Here is a 16,522-nt window from a genome sequence, read left to right as displayed (position 1 = left end):
GATTAACAACCCGGGAGCTTGGCTTTTAAGGGAAGTTTAAAGCTGACTGAAGTAACTCGGCATGGCTGGGACAAAAACTGCTAAAGGAAAATACAATCAGTAATTAGCGGGAATTGAAGGTGCAAATACGGAGAAAACAGACGTTTAAGTATTGTAAACAAGGAAGTAACTGTGATAAATGAGCCAAGATTTATAAAGGAAATTAAAGGAAATAACCAGCTAACCACCAGCACGTTACTCTCAGCCGTAACAGCTGTCTGACAGGGAACAGAGTTTCAGGGAGAATTATTGTTATCTGAGTCACTTCAAGGACTGGAGGATACACTCTGGCATTGTTTTCTTCTACCCGTGGCTCACCTGTGGCTGCAGGGATTGCTTCTATGGGAAGCTGAAATTTGTTGTATAGAGTTTAAACCTTTTCAGAAGATCCCTGTGTTGGTCAGCTTTGCATGCCCTGCTCTAGCCAACAGCACACACAGAGGCTTCCAGGCCCACCTCCACATACATCTTTCTCAGCTTAAATCTGCTTGACACCTCTTCTCGGGTTAAATTTTCCAGCTACACCTCAGCAAGCCTCATGGAAGGGATGTACTCAGAGACTGTGATACCTGCCTCAGCCCTATTCCTCTGATTTTCCACTGAGTGGGAAACAGGTTTTCATGCTGGTGTCATGCCTTTGGAATGACATCTGGAGAAGCCAGTTCTTAGCTTGTCTCATCTCACAGTGTTGTTCAGGTTAATGATATGTTGCAATATTTTGACACGTTCTATTTATGGATCCAAGCTCAAAGGCTTCTGATCTCTGTGTTATAGAAGGGACACTTCTGTTTAAAGAGAGGTGGGGTGCTTCTGCCTAAAAAGTGCCTTGGTAACAGAGACAAGTGAAATCCATGTCTTCTCACTTGTAGCCTCAGGCACTAACTAATTGAAGTGTTACCTCCCACATTGCTGTGTCAGAAGGAGAGATTTTGCTTTCCAATCCACCTGCTTTTTCCATCTGATTCACTCTGAGGCTAGAGCCCAGCACTTGGGACACCAGATCCAAAAGCTTTTTCTTGGACAGAAGACTGCTGGGTGCCACTGCAAGGACCGTGACACTTTAGCTCCTGCCTTCCTCACTACTTATGTGAAACAGAGGAGGTAGGGGATCCACACTTATGGTTCCTTTGTATGAACAAGCCTTGCCTTTCAGCCTCAACATGGTGTGTGCAAACATAACTCTACTCTTCCCACCGCCAAGGACTGCTCCATGTCCTTTCAGTCTCTGCGTCATCTCCCCTGAGCAGGGCATAAAGATGGCAGGGCTGACTCCCTCTGTCCTTGCTGTGTCACTTGGTGTTGCCAGGCTGAAGCAGGACAAGGGGTGATACTCAGCAGCCTTGGCATAACCTTGAGGGCCCCAAGGAAAGCTGGCACTTGGTGCTGTACCTGCTGCAGTCTGCTGACACCTGCTCTCACCTGACTTGCAGGCGTCAGAGGTGGAAGGTGCAGACATGGTTTCCAGGACAGCATTACACTCTCGTATCATCAGCAAATCCCCCTCTTCTGGGACATTTTATCTCTCTTCAGTACTCTTTCAGCTTTTATTATATCAGTCTCATGGACAGGATATTACTTCTCATCTAAAACTGCTCTACTGTTCAGGTGCAGGGACAGATGTGCCTGTCTTGTTTCAGAGCTGCTCTACCAACCTACGGATTTCTAGTATTGGGCATAAATTTGCACCACAGGATACCATCTTAGCTGCACTCCTGTGTCTCTGCCCTTCTTTTCAAGGGGAATTCAATCCTCAGGGCTCCTCTTGTGCTATAAGAAGCCACCAGTCTGCAAAATCCTAGTGGCGTCATTGATAGTCAGGAGTTTGGTGCTCAGCTGAGGTCACCCCCGTGAGCAGCCTGGGCCCTGTCTGCATCTGAGCCTTCTCACATGCCCCAGTGCATCGTCTCTAGTGCAGCAGAAGGAACCCTGTCCCATGCATGGCAGCAGCCTGATTTTGGGGATGGTTTTATCTGCCCAAGCTCAGTTCTTTTCAGAGAGACTGAGTGCTCCAGCTCAAGCACAGGACCACTTGTTGCTGGCACACAAAGAGAGCAGTGAAAACATGGGCGTGGTGCGTGGTCTTCTGGGAAGGACAGCAGAATAGCTGTCTGTCCATCCAGCTGTTCAGTGCCTGGAGAGACAGTGGCACCCTGTGGTGACACCAGTTCATCACAGCGTGTCACCTGGGCCTTGTCAGACAGCAACACCTTACCCAGGTCCTGGGCTGCCTTCCCTCAAGCCATGGAATCATAGAATCGTTAAGGTTGGAAAATTTTGGATATTAGGAAAAGATTCTTCACTGGAAGGGTACTCAAGCATTGAACAGGCACCTCAAGGAGGTGGTGGAATCACTGTCCCTAAAAGTGTTCAAAAAATGTGTAGATATGGTGCTTAGAGAGATAGTTTAGCGGTGGACTTGGCAGGGCTGGGTTAATGGTTGGACTCAATGATCATGGGGATCTTTTCCAACCTTCATGGTTCTGTAATTCTGTGATTTCTGAGATCATCAAGACCATGGTGGTCTTCAGTATCCTACAAGTGGGAGCATTTTGGGGGGGTCTCTGTGCCTGTTTCACTCTGAGCACCAGCCAACTCCACGTCATGTGTCACAGAGAAGAGGCTGAGCCACCCTTTCCTATTTATATCATGATGCTCCTGCTTTGCTATATTAGTGCCAGTCTGAGTCATTCAGCTGGGCTCGTGGAAGAGCCATTTCAGATTGTCAGCTGCCTCTTCAGTCACTTTTGCTTCTGGTGTCTCCTGTTTCATGGTCGCTGTCCCACACTCAAGTGCAGCCAAGAGCAGAAATAGCCTGATACTAAATAGTGGTGAGAAACCCTTCAGAGAATGCAGGTCTCCAAAATCCAAACCACCTGCTGTTATGCAAGAGCCTGTGGGCTGGAATGGAAGCATGTCACCTCCCTGCCAAACATCAGCCCGTTTTTTGTCTTGTCTCTCTAAATTCCTTTTCCAGTTTCTATGTGACAGGTGTTCTTCTTCAGTTGCTCTCCCAAATGGCATTGCTTGCTGCACAGAACAGCTGGGGAGACAGATGTGTATGTTCTCCAGAATGGCTCCAATCAGCTCCCCTTGACTGTTATCACATACAGGCTCACATACAAAAAAAAAAAAAAAAAAAAAAAAGGCCAGAACCTTCTTCTCACCTCTTACAATTTTTGTGAGAATCAGAACAAAGGTGATTCAGCAGGGTCAGTGGCAAACCCGGTCAAGCCAGACTTGATTATAGCTGCTAAAGAGGCAGACACGAGAACGGGAGTTCCCAGTGGGATCTCTCCCGTGACTGGGGTTCCCGGTAGGAAGAGACCCCTCGAGCCCAGAGGGAAATGCCCAGATATTTGCCATTTTGCCGCTGCCGCTCACCAGGTGCCTGAGACCCCTTGGCCGGGAGTGACTGGGGACGTCCCAGACTCCCTCCCGCTCCAGGCTCCCGCCCCGCGTCATCCATATTCACAAGGGGGCGTGGCCAAACATCCACTCTATTCATTATTCATGAGGTTTCGCGCGCTTTTGACCACGTGGGCCGGTTTTCGCGCGGATTGCGGCCGGGCAGGAAGCGGCGGAGATGGCGGTGAGTGGCTGGGACTGGGACTGGGACTGGGACTGGGACTGGGACTGGGACTGGGACTGGGACTGGGACTGGGGAGCCATGAAGTTGGGGTGCGGGCCCCAGGTCCTCCCCGGGGAGACTTGGCGCTGCGGTCGTGCGGGGTCCAGTGAGGATTTCGGGGGGGGGGCGGTGGTGTTGGGGGGATAATGGAGGTGCTCTCGGAGGCGGACACCCGAAACGCCGACGGAAGTTTCCCCCGTGGCCTGCGCCGAAGAGGAGAGCCAGGCCGGGACAGGATCGGACCCTTCCCCTCCGCTCCGGCTGCGCTGGGTTCGGAGGATGGATTTACCCCCGCCCCCCCCAGCCCCGCCATGTGTTTCCATTGTCATTTGCGAGGAGGGTTAATTATTATTATAACTCACCGGTGATCCGTGCCCCCTTTCTGACCGCCGCCCCCCCGAAAGCACTGATCCCCCCGCGGCCCCGGGTCCCCCGGCCTCACCCCCTCCCTCCTGCCCTCGCAGGACTCCTCCGAGTCGCAGACGGCGGTGACCAGCCCCGTGCGGAGCTCCCGCCGCGGAGATGCCTTCACGTCCAGCCCCGGCCGGGACCTACCCCCCTTCGAGGATGAGTCCGAAGGGCTCCTGGGCACCGGGGGGCTCCCCGAAGAGGAGGAGGAAGAAGGGGAAGAGCTCATCGGGGAAGGGATGGAAAGGTAAGGAAAGCGGTTGGAGCCAGCTTCTGCCGAGGGTTGTGTCCGTGGATGGGGTGCTGGGCACCGTCCAGCGACGTGGAGGGGTCTCTCAGCCGTGGTGGGGTCCCTCTGTGTGCTCGTAGGTGGGGTGAGAGGGCTGAAGAGCTGCTGCACAGTGGGCAGAGGTCGGGGCATGTTGTCGTTTGAGTCCTGGGAGAACGGAGCAAAACTGGGAGCTAAGTGTCATCATGGTCCAGAGGGGTAAACCAGGATCTCCCTGGATGCATGATGTGCATTCAGCCCAGTTCTTTACTCTTGCAGGCATAAATTTTGATGCTTTTTTTACTGCCAGGCCTGTGGACAAGCTGAGGAACTTTACAAAAGCTTGAATGCTGGCATTCCTAACCATGATTCTGGAGCCTTGGCATTTGTATCAGTGCTGCTGGAGCCCTTTGCTGCAGGGCATCGGCCACTGTGAAGTGCCTTCCTGCTTAACACTTTTGTCTTGCTGCAGAACTGTCCTGACACTTGCCCAGCAGGAGCCAGAGAAGGGCTGAAGAAGGGCTTTCCTGGCCTGATTCCAAGCTCTGTGTGTGTCCTAGGGACTACCGCCCCATCCCCGAGCTGGATGTGTACGAGGCAGAGGGCCTGGCCCTGGATGATGAGGACGTGGAGGAGCTGACTGCCAGCCAGCGAGAGGCTGCAGAGCGAGTGATGAGGCAGCGGGACCGGGAGCTGGAGCAGGGCATGGGCCGCATGAGGAGGGGGCTGCTCTACGGTAGGTGGAACGAGCTGTACCAGGTGGGCTGCTGATCCTCCTGTGGTTGACTGTTACCTGGTCTGGGTGGACTCTCAGGTTTGCAGGGAGGTCTCTAGAGCTCTGGTGTATTTGGGCTCCCTGTGAAATCACTGGCTGTGGGTTTGGCTGGATTCACCAGTGCACGATCCCTTTCATTTGGGCTTCCTAGGAACTCATTTGGTGTGTTCGTCTGTGTTACCACTGAAACAAAGTCAGGATCCTGGGCCAATATCAAAGAGTTGGGATTCTACCAAGTATATGCTATAGGGTTTATTGCTGGTGTTGTTCCTGTAGAGACTTTTGTGGGCTGAATGGGGGGGCCTTTGATGCACTTAGAAGCCTGTGTCTTGTGTTTCTGTTTCTGTCCATTCAGTGCAGTAATGGACGTGAATGGTTGCTGTTGCATACAAATCTAACTATTCACACTCCTAAAGTCTTTAGCTATGTTGTGGAAGATGTAGGAGCCGGAATAGAACTGGATTTAGGCTGGGCCCGGGATGTCTCTTGGTTTGTATCCCAGGCTCTGACCTATTTGCTTCCACAGCCCGTGTAATCTGACTGTGACTAACCCAAAGAGTGGGAATGGGAATCCCAGCTCTTCAACGGTTTTTCCTCCCAACCCTTAGACAGTGATGATGAAGATGAAGACCGTCCCTCACGGAAGAGGCGGCTGGCAGAACGGGCTGCCGAAGGCATGGAAGAGGAGGATGAGGACATGATTGAGAGCATTGAGAACCTGGAAGACATGAAAGGTCATTCAGTGCGGGAGTGGGTTTCCATGGCAGCTCCCCGCCTTGAGATCTACCACCGTTTCAAGAACTTCCTGAAGACTCATGTGGATGACCATGGGCACAATGTCTTCAAGGAGAGGATCAGTGACATGTGCAAAGGTAGGGCTGGGTGATTAGAGGCTCTCTGTCTCCTCTTTATGTGGGTCACAGTACTTTGTGGCGATTCAGTCCAGAGGTGGATTTTTTTTTCTGCCTGCCTTCTTTGTTCCAGACATCGAGTCAGCACTTTAAGAAAGTCTCATGCTGATGGAGATAAATGAATAATGGAAACATGTCTACTATCTTCTTTGATTCTGGCTGACTAATTAGAAGGCCCCTGGCATCTGCTGCTCATTAATATTCATATTGTAGAAATGCTAGCGAAAGAATATGTGGGGCAGCAGACAGTGGTCTGCAAGTTTGTGATCTGAAAGAGACAACAATTGCTTGCTGTCTGCGCCACTAACTTTCTCACACTGGAGAGTGGATTATCCAGCAAGGGGACACAAATAGAGCTTGTGACTTTGGAAACCGTGTCAGTGTTGCAGCCTTGTATTCTGACTAGGCACTGCCAGAAGAAGCAGTCATTAAGGCTGTCATTGATTAATTTTAAAAGCAGAAATTGTCACATCTAGGAACAGCTCATGTAACTGTACTTGTTGTATTTCTTCTTTATATTGAGCAGAAGCTTGAGCCATGGAACAGGATCAGTTTTATACAGCTAGGAAATAAAAGGCATTTGTCTCATCCCTTTCTATGAACATAAGACACAGGAGGTTTTTTGCCAGCCATTCAGCACACATAATGTCTCTCCTATTAGCTTTGGTTTCCTGGAGGTCTCTGAGAGAGTTGTGTGTCGGGCTGAGGCTTTTGAATCTCAGGAACATTGAGCCTGGGAAGTATCTGTGCAGAACTAGAGAGAAACAATCACAAGCTTGGTACTGATGAAGAATTTTTTAGAGAAATCAGTTTGAAAGAGTTTTCCACCCATTTTCAAATTGTTGACTTTGAAACATTTTTCAGGGAAGGTGCAGACATTGCAGCCTGCAGGATACAGGCTTGTCTGTTCTGGCTGTCCTTTGCAAACTCCTTGAGTGAGCAGGCAGAAATTATAATTCACCCCATCTTTTTCTTAAGAGAACAGAGAGAGTCTGGTGGTGAACTACGAGGATCTGGCAGCCCAGGAACATGTCCTCGCCTACTTTCTGCCTGAGGCCCCAGCAGAAATGCTGAAGATCTTTGATGAGGCAGCCAAGGAAGTGGTGTTGGCCATGTACCCCAAATATGATCGTATTGCTCAGGAGATCCATGTCCGCATCTCCCACCTCCCTCTGGTGGAAGAGCTGCGGTCACTCAGGTAAGCAGCAGAATTACCAGCAGTGGCTGTGGGGCCTGCAGCAGGCTTTGAGGGGCTTGAGAGGGCTCACCTGTGAGCTAAACCTCTGGGCAAATCTGACAGGATGACTGAAGTTATCACAGGAAAAAAGTCATATTAAGGATGAACTTCCAAGATAAAACACAAACATTGGTAGAAAACTTGTGCTTTGTAGCAAGAGTATTTCTGTAGGGTGTTTTGCCTTCTGTGCCCTGCATCCAGGGCATCAGTGTCCTCTCTTTCCTCAGGCAACTGCACCTGAATCAGTTGATCCGGACCAGCGGAGTGGTGACAAGTTGCACAGGGGTCCTGCCTCAGCTCAGCATGGTCAAATACAACTGCAGCAAGTGCCGCTTCATCCTGGGACCCTTTTTCCAGTCCCAGAACCAGGAGGTGAAACCTGGTTCCTGTCCAGAGTGTCAGTCTCTTGGCCCCTTTGAAATCAACATGGAAGAGGTAAGAGATGATGTGCTTGCCTGGATGGGCCTGGCTGCACGTCCTGCTTCATTGCCTGTTCCTCCCAGCCCTGCCTTGGTTCCCACCCTTTGAACAGCTTGGTGTAGGGAGAGGGGTCTGCTGCTGTATCCAGGGGTCTGTGAAGATAGCTCTTGTCTATTTGAGGTCTTGACCTGAATGTACTCAGTTTAGCAGCCAAAAGTAAGTTACTGTCGCATTGTGTTTGGATTGAATCTTTTGCCACAGTCATCTCTGTGGTACACAGTGACTTATCCATATTTTAGAAATGCAGACACAGACTGCCCAGCTCTCCTCCTTCCTAAGTTAGGTCAGTGTGTCCTGAACTGTCAGCTTAGGAAACCAGAAGACAGTAGCAAAATCATTAATGTAGAGCTTCTGACTGTCATTCTTTGCTTTGACACCTTTAACCATCACCAGTGAAGCATTCTCCTCCCAGGAACTGGTCCAGTATTTGGGTGGACAAACACTGTGGAGGCTGAAACACAGTGGTGAGATGCGGCAAAGTGCTTTCCCATCCCCACTGTTGTCTGTTGTATCCTGGAATTGCTCCTCACAACCCCCATCCTCCCATGCCTTTAGTTTTCTAACCAAAGTATAGTAAGTCTTTGAATGGACATTCTCTGATGAGGTGAAAAGCATCAGCTGTGCTGATGGCTGCCAGACCTGCTGGGTAACTTCTGTTCTGTTCTGCAGACGGTCTATCAGAACTACCAGCGCATCAAGATCCAGGAGAGCCCTGGGAAGGTAGCTGCTGGCAGGCTGCCCCGCTCCAAGGATGCCATTCTCCTCGCTGATCTGGTGGACAGTTGCAGGCCAGGAGATGAGATTGTGAGTACATTGTTCAAGTGTGGGGTGAGCACAGAGCACTTTTAAATTCTGACAGTGACATCACCGGAACATCTGTGGGGATGTGGGGAGGGATTGTCCTTGGGTGCATTTGGGCAGGCACTTATCTTAAAATGGAGAAGGGGCTGCGTTATATTGTGCAGGCACTGACACAGCGTTTCCTGCTTCCCAGGAGCTCACAGGGATCTACCACAACAACTATGATGGCTCCTTGAACACTGCCAATGGGTTCCCAGTGTTTGCCACTGTGATCCTGGCCAACCACATTGCCAAGAAGGACAACAAGCTGGCTGTTGGAGAACTGACTGATGAAGACGTGAAAGTGATTGTGGGTCTGTCCAAGGACGAGCAAATTGGGGAGAAGGTGGGTCAGCTTCAGAGATCCCTTCTTTTCCTTTTGACGGCTTGCTGTGTCAGCTGGCCAAACAGTGGTTAAAGGAATCTTTAGAAATCCCAGTTCCCTCTGAATGGTCTTCTGTAGCTCTCAGACAGCTGTCGATGAGAGTCAGTTATAAGATGGAACTAAATAAGAAAGTTTCTTTGTACTTTCGGAGGTCAAATTTTCTGTTTCTCTCCTTCCTTCTCTGAGCCTTCTACATCCCAACAGGACTGGAAGACGGGAGAGAGGTACTCCCACTGCTTATATCTGATCAGTTTTCTCTCCCTGTATCTTGAAAGCAAAGCAGGGGAAGTATTCTGAGAGGCCAATGACTGCGTCTCCAATCCCCCTAAGAGAGTGTTATTACTTACTTTAAGCTCTGGTAGAGATCTTAGCTTTGTTTCATGTGTATGCTAAGGCCTGAACCCAATACTTGAAAGAACAAAGCTCCTGGATTGGTGCATGTTCAACCTTACTTGGGTCAGGTTTAAACTCTGTAATGGGAGACTTTGTTCTGTTGCCTTAGATGTGCTGTTCTTATAGTAACAGCTGTTGTAGTGGATGCAGAAGCTTCAGTTGAGCCAGGACTGTTTTGACATGAGTATTCTCCAGCACCTGGTTATTTTCAGAATACTCTTGAGAAAATAAGCCAGTTTTCCTTAGTATCTGACCATGATGACAATTCATGTGTGGCATAGCCCATTCAACTACTATCATGTGCAGTGAGTAAGCCTCTGATCAAGGTCTTCAGCTTTACAATAGCTGATAAAAGCCACTGTGATGTGTGCTGTGTACAACAGGGTTGTGGAGGCAGTGGCAGCAGCTTCCAGCACCAGACTAAATAATCTGCCATGCTCCAACAGCACCATTTTTGTGAAGCTCCTTTAGGGGACTCTGGGTGGGTAGTTACCTTTGAAAAAGCCCACACACCCTGGATAATAAAATACTCTTTGGAGAAGCAGTACTTTAAGAGTGGCTTTAGATGTGGCACTTTGCCGATTTTCATGCAAGATTCTGCCCAGAATGGGAAATGGACAACTCATCTGGCTTTCCTTTCAGATTTTTGCCAGCATTGCTCCATCTATTTATGGACATGAAGATATCAAGAGGGGCTTGGCTTTGGCTCTCTTCGGTGGAGAGCCCAAAAATCCAGGTGAGTGTCACCTGTATCACTTGAGCCTCACTCAGGGGAGGGCAGATGGATCTGAGTTTGTCTGTGCTGTTGCAATGAGAGTGATTACAGTTGTCTGAATGGCTTGGTGACAGACAAGGTAGCAGATGAGGGATATCTGCGATTGAAATGGCTGCTTTTATCACACTGAAAACTGTTGTGACGGTAGAAATGCTAGGACTGAAAATAGCTCCTGCTGCAAACTTGGGCAAGTTTTTACCCCTCCTCTAGGGGGCATCATGTTTGATGCCCCTTCAGAGGTTAGACCTTTTGGCACCCTGATCTGTTATAATCTTCTGAGAAGGATGTATTCAGCAGGGAGCAGGGTTAGAAAGTGTTTTACAAACGTGACCACCTGCAAAGCTGACTTTCCTTTTCCCTCAACTTTCCCTGTAAACCAGTTGTCCTGCCTGCTGGTTGCCCTCCCTTCAGCTTTGTGGTGCTCAGGGCAGGGTTGCTGTCAAGCCATGCACTCAGCTGCCAACATGGCTTTCCCATGACTTTTGCAGGTGGCAAACACAAAGTCCGTGGTGACATCAATGTGCTTCTGTGTGGAGATCCCGGTACTGCGAAATCCCAGTTTCTTAAATACATAGAGAAGGCATCGAGCAGAGCAATTTTCACCACTGGCCAGGGTGCTTCTGCTGTGGGCCTCACAGCCTATGTCCAGCGGCACCCAGTCAGCAAGGAGTGGACTTTGGAGGCAGGAGCCCTCGTGCTGGCTGACAGAGGTGTCTGCCTGATCGATGAATTCGACAAGGTGAGCCCAGCTTCCTCTCTGTGGGAGGGATTAGTTGTGAAGGCACCAGATATAACCTCTGCAGTGAGGACACAGCATAAGTCCTGGGGACACCACCCAGCTGACCAAGGTTCCTGCAGTTTGCTCAGGCCCTTGCTGGTCCATAGTGCAGTTTGCTGCCTTTTCAGAGCACTGGGAGCCGATTCCCCTTGGTGTGTTGGGCAAAGGGGTGTAGACACAGATTCACTCTGAGTCACTCTTGCTTTCCTGTAGATGAATGATCAGGACAGGACCAGCATCCACGAAGCCATGGAACAGCAAAGCATTTCCATCTCCAAAGCAGGCATTGTCACGTCCTTGCAAGCTCGCTGCACCGTCATTGCTGCTGCCAATCCCATAGGTAAGTGCTGAGAGTCTACAGGACCGTATCAGGCTTCCGGCGTCAATCCACGGTCACGAGAACTGTGGCAGAGCTTCCCTTCCCTCTGTGTGATTCCTTCAGTCTGGAGCAGTGATCAACTGAGCAGCAGAGTCTTGAGTAAAGTGCTGAAGGTCTGTGCTTGCTCCGAAGCTTCAGCCTTGGTGCCCGTGTTTGACTTGGGTTGTCTCTGTGCTCCAGGTGGGCGATACGACCCGTCATTAACATTCTCAGAGAATGTGGACCTGACAGAGCCCATCATCTCTCGATTCGATATCCTGTGCGTGGTGAGAGACACAGTGGACCCTGTGCAGGTACAGGCTGTGCTGTGAATCTGAGCTTGGCTGGGCTTGCAGTGCTGCTGTTGGGATGCTCAGCTGCAGTTGCCCATTGAGTGTGTTCAGTGTCTGTTAGTCTACTCCTCTCTTGTAGGATGAAATGCTTGCCCGGTTTGTTGTTGGCAGCCACGTCAAGCACCACCCGGGTAGCAAGGAGGCAGTGAATGGGGACGCTGATGAGGTCATTCTTCCCAACACGTACGGGGTTGAACCCATTCCTCAAGAGATCCTGAGGAAATACATCATCTATGCCAAAGAGAAAGTCCACCCCAAACTCAACCAGATGGACCAGGACAAGGTGGCCAGGATGTACAGTGACCTCAGGAAGGAGTCCATGGTGAGAATACTGAGGAAAGGAGGGAAGAAACATGTATCTAGTCTGCAAATCAGCCTGAGACTGCTCCAGCATATGTTGACACATTCTTGCCTTTCCCATCACAAAAGTCTGTGCCACTGTTTTGTGAGAGACAGGCAGATCCTGCAGTGTCTGCTGAACAGATGATTCTTCATCTAAATGCAGAGTCTCGCCTGTTGGTGATGTGTGGACTGATGAGCTGGACACATGTATAGTGCCTGCCATGGCGAAGTCCTCTTGTTGTCACCCAGTCTGGCAGGCCCACAGGAGACATTTGCATTCACTCAAACCCATATGCTACTTTACAGGGAACCATTCTCTGTAGAAATGCCCTTCTCTTTTGTCTGTGGGATCTCTCATGCTCATTTCATGCTCTTCAAGTGGAAGAGAGAAATTTGTTGAGGTCAGAGGGAGATTTTTGGAGCTTGGGAAAACTATAGGTTTTCTTTTTTAATTGGCTTTTTGTTTCCTTAATTCCTCCTAAAAGTTACTGGAGAAAACTGGTTTGCTGATCCTGGAAAGGCCCCAAACAGTGGCAAAGAGTGACCCCACAGCACCCCCTCGCACTGTGCTGAATTCAGATGAGTAGTCTGTGCCAGGCTCTGTGGCTGTGCCAGCAGGTGGCAGAGCCTCCTTAGCCTGAGTCCCTGTCAGAGGCCCAGAGCAGCTTCCTGCAGTGTGAAAGGAGTGGGATCCTGGGCCAGAAGCCACCTGTCTTGCCCTGTGTCTTGTATCCTCCAGTAAGGTGTTGCCTTCTCCTCTCTGCCCTCAGGCGACCGGCAGCATCCCCATCACGGTGCGGCACATCGAGTCCATGATCCGCATGGCCGAGGCTCACGCCCGCATGCACCTGCGGGACTACGTGGTGGAGGACGATGTCAACATGGCCATCCGGGTGATGCTGGAGAGCTTCATCGACACGCAGAAGTTCAGCGTCATGCGGAGCATGCGCAAGGTGGGCACCGGCTGAGCCGAGTGCTGGAGCTGCACCCCTGACCCCCAGCTTCAAATGCAGCCTCCTTGCACTGCCCTGGCTGTGGGAAGAGGCTCTTCTGTGCTCTGTCCCATAGAGTCAGGTGCTGAGTCCATGTAAACGGAGTACTGTGGGTCTGAAGTGTTAAGCTCCTTGCCTGACCATCCAGGAGCCACTCTGGCAGTCACACTTGCACCACCTAAGCTGGGACCGAGGCCCCTTTGCAGCTACACACCCCACACTCACACATTCACACAAGGTTTCCTTAGCAGCTCAATCCCAGGTTTCCCATAGCAGAGTCTCAGATGTCTGGATCCTTAAAATAATTTAATCATGGTGCAATAACAAAATAACAGCTCAAGCTGGGTGCCTCTGAGGGACCCCAAACAAGGCACTGTTCCATTACTGCTGGTCATTAGACTCAGGTGGGGCAATGTTTTTGTTGGGCCTGAGAAGGAAGTGTGCCCCGAGCCTCTGTATTGAAAGCACTGCCGTATATCTTCTTTTTTTACACCTTCCCTGATATTTTGGCACAGGGCTCCCACTGCTGCTGCCATCAGGTGATTGAGCTGAGCAGGCACTTGGTTTCTGCACATTTTAGTAGGGTCCTCAGGGGACATTTAGCCACGGGGCAGCACTCACTGTGGTTTAGTGTGCAGTCTGCCCTTTTCTCTGAGTAGCAGGGCCTGGCTCTGAACAGCTCTTGGCTGGCCACAGCCTGGCATTTATCCACTGTTGAGTGTCTGCCCTCTGTCTGGACGACTCGTGGCCTCTCTCTTTGGCCGCAAACAGCCAGCCAAGTGTGAGCATCTGCTGGGGAGACCCAGGGCAGTCTGGGTTAAGGGAAGCTGCTCCGTGCTTTCCTCAGGACCAGCCCTCCCACAGCTGTGTCCCTGTGGGCAGCACACCTCCACAGCAGTGCACTTCTGGCCCCCAAGAGGCACCAGCGTGCCCCCAGAGATTTCAGATGGAAATAAGAGCAGTCAGCAGAGGAGTGTTGTGGCTGTCGGAGAGCTGCCACTGCATGTGCAGGTGGCAGCTTGTCAAGGCCAAAGTCACTTGAGAAACACTAAGGGCACAGGTGATAGCAGTGTCATTTGGTTCCCCTTGTGCTCTGTGGGAGGAGGGGGTTGGTTGGCGTTGGGCATGGGAGACTGCAGTGCATCACTCTGTTCCTGGTCCTCATGGCTCACCTCATCCTTCCTCCCAGACATTCTCCCGCTACCTTTCATTCAAGAGAGACAACAATGAGCTGCTGCTGTTCATCCTGAAGCAGCTGGTTGCAGAGCAAGTGATGTACCAGAGAAACCGCTATGGAGCCCAGCAAGACACCATAGAGGTCCCAGAGAAGGACCTGGTGGACAAGGTACGGGCATATAACAAGCTGCCTCTGGGGTTGGTTCATGATCTCTCTCTGCAGCCTCAGAACCAGAGGTGTTCTCAGACTTGTAACTTCTTTTCCTGCATTGTGATACCAAAAAAAAGACTGGTGTTGATCAATTTAACCCAGCATCCTCTCTTGTCTGGAAGCACCATATTCTTCCCCCTCTGTTCTCATACACCCTTGTAAAACTTCGGGGTTGGAGTGATAAATCCTACAGTATGGTGCTTTGCAGGTGAATGACAACTCAAGTTCCCTGACATCTGCATTTGAAGAAGCAAAAAGCAGAAAAATCTCTGTATGAATTTTTTCCAATCCCTCCTGGGGCTCGCTCACCTTCTCCTTAATGCATCCTTATCCCGGTCCAAAGACTGCACTCCTGACTCGGCCTTTCTGTGCAAAGTATTGACCTTGCTTGGCACTAAAGCAGTGTTTGACTCCTGGGTTGCTGCTTTTCTGCTCCTTGCATGGAATGTGCAGAGTACCTACTTCCAAAGCCACAGCTTGGTGCTGCTGGTGTGACCACCCCCAGTCAGGGATCTCTTGCAAAACTCTTACGCTGGGTGAGGTACTGGGGGCACTTTTGGATAGGAGTTACATTCTAGCTATAGTGGGAGTAAAAGGACGAGCTGAGAGCAGGCAGATGCTGAGCCAGCATCTTTTCTTTGCTCAGCTCAGCTCTGCCAATGCTCCTTCCTCCTGACCTGCAGTCTCCCCTGCTACTGCAGTTCTGGTTCCTGCTGAGCAGAGCAGAGATTGCTGACTGTCAAATTTTATGCAGCCTTTGCTATGGAAAACCACATGGTTCTTATTTTTATTAAATAAACATTTACCTCTCCCCTCCCTCCTTCTCTTCCTCCCAGGCTCGTCAGATCAACATCCACAACCTCTCAGCCTTCTTTGACAGTGAAGTGTTCAAGATGAACAGGTTCAGCCGGGATGTGAAGCGGAAGCTGATTGTCCAGCAGTTTTGAGGCTGGCAGCAGAGTCTGCCACGTGCTTCTGTGAGATGAGACCTCTGTCTTCCAGCCCTCCAGGAATGCTACGGAGATCCTGAGCCAGAGGGACTAGACTGCACATTCTCTTGCTTGCTTTGTGCCTTATGGATTAAGAGAGTGCTGAGCTGCTGAAGACCTTGTAAATAGAACAGAATTAAGTAGTTAAATGCCCAGTCGAGTCTGTTTAGCAACTTGGTTCACTATTTTGCCTTGTAGCTAAGCACAGCAGGGAGAGAATTGCTGGCCGTATACATGGCATGTTTGCTGTTTGTTTGTCACTAGTTGTTACGGGCTCCTCTACAGGAGGGACCGAGTGGGAGCATTTGAAAAGCATTATCCACACCCCTTGGATTACAAGCACCCTCAGGGATTCTCTGTTCCCATCTCTGGCGACTGTACAGCCTGATGGGTGATAATTGAGACTGCTTTCAACTCTCCATGAACCAGCCAGCCTCTCTGCTCCAGGCCCTTGTGCCTGACACTTGACATTTCCCCAGGTGCCCACATGGGCTGACCTTGTGCTTGGTTTCTGCAGGGGAGGAGCAGGGAGGCAGAGGAAGATGAGAACTGAAGCAAAGCGTAACTATTTCTGATATTAGTGGTGATCTGTGTGGGCAGTGAAAACTCCTTCTGTACCTACTGGGGAATGTCCAGAAGCCCCAGCAAAGAGGCTTCCCTTGCCTGACTGGGTGTTATCTCTGTGCAGGTGTCAGCAGATGTCAATTTATGCTGGATCAAAGTGCTACCTTTGGCACCTAAACCACTCTCTCTCACACCTGTTTCTTAAGGGTAAAGAACCCATAGTGATGATTTTGGGCATAACAATGGAGGAGGAGCCCTGAGCTGGATGTTTTCAGGGAGGACAGGATGGGCTCAGTATTCTTATGCAATTTTCTTGCTGTATGTGTTTTAAATACATTTTTTTCAATACTTTTGTGTTTCCTCCTCTTTTGGGAACTCCTGCAGCCAAGGGGGAAAGCAAAAGCATAAGCAAGCAACTTGGATACTGGAACAGCTGTTCTGCAGTTTGTGGGATTGGGTTTGGGTACAGACACACCCCCATATTTGTGCTTCAAGTTAGTAGGACAGTGCCCAGGAGACGGTTGCCCACAGGACAGTGTCATGAACACTGCCTTTCCCACCAAAGGCCTGCCTACAGTGTCTCTTTTCCTGTCTTTCCTGCTTATATCTGTATCCCAAGA

General features: G+C 50.3%; 1 protein-coding gene across 1 annotated transcript; it reads left to right on the top strand.

Moving 5' to 3' along the window:
- Positions 1–3,622: 3,622 nt before the first annotated feature.
- MCM2 (minichromosome maintenance complex component 2) lies at positions 3,623–16,250 on the top strand. Its single transcript, XM_027729619.2, has 16 exons — positions 3,623–3,628; positions 4,132–4,322; positions 4,904–5,079; positions 5,727–5,990; positions 7,008–7,227; positions 7,494–7,701; positions 8,416–8,550; positions 8,741–8,932; positions 10,007–10,100; positions 10,628–10,878; positions 11,131–11,257; positions 11,477–11,589; positions 11,708–11,950; positions 12,741–12,923; positions 14,152–14,307; positions 15,186–16,250. The coding sequence occupies exons 1-16, from the start codon at positions 3,623–3,625 to the stop codon at positions 15,294–15,296; spliced, it is 2,670 nt and encodes an 889-aa protein (XP_027585420.1). The 3' UTR covers positions 15,297–16,250.
- The last annotated feature ends 272 nt before the right edge of the window (positions 16,251–16,522 follow it).

Source organism: Pipra filicauda, unplaced genomic scaffold (genome assembly GCF_003945595.2).
Source record: "Pipra filicauda isolate LSUMZ 115617 unplaced genomic scaffold, ASM394559v2 scaffold165_size2600900_pilon, whole genome shotgun sequence".
Lineage (NCBI taxonomy): Eukaryota > Metazoa > Chordata > Aves > Passeriformes > Pipridae > Pipra > Pipra filicauda.
Note: the sequence above shows the minus strand (reverse complement) of the source record. Positions and strands in the feature narration are given on the sequence as shown.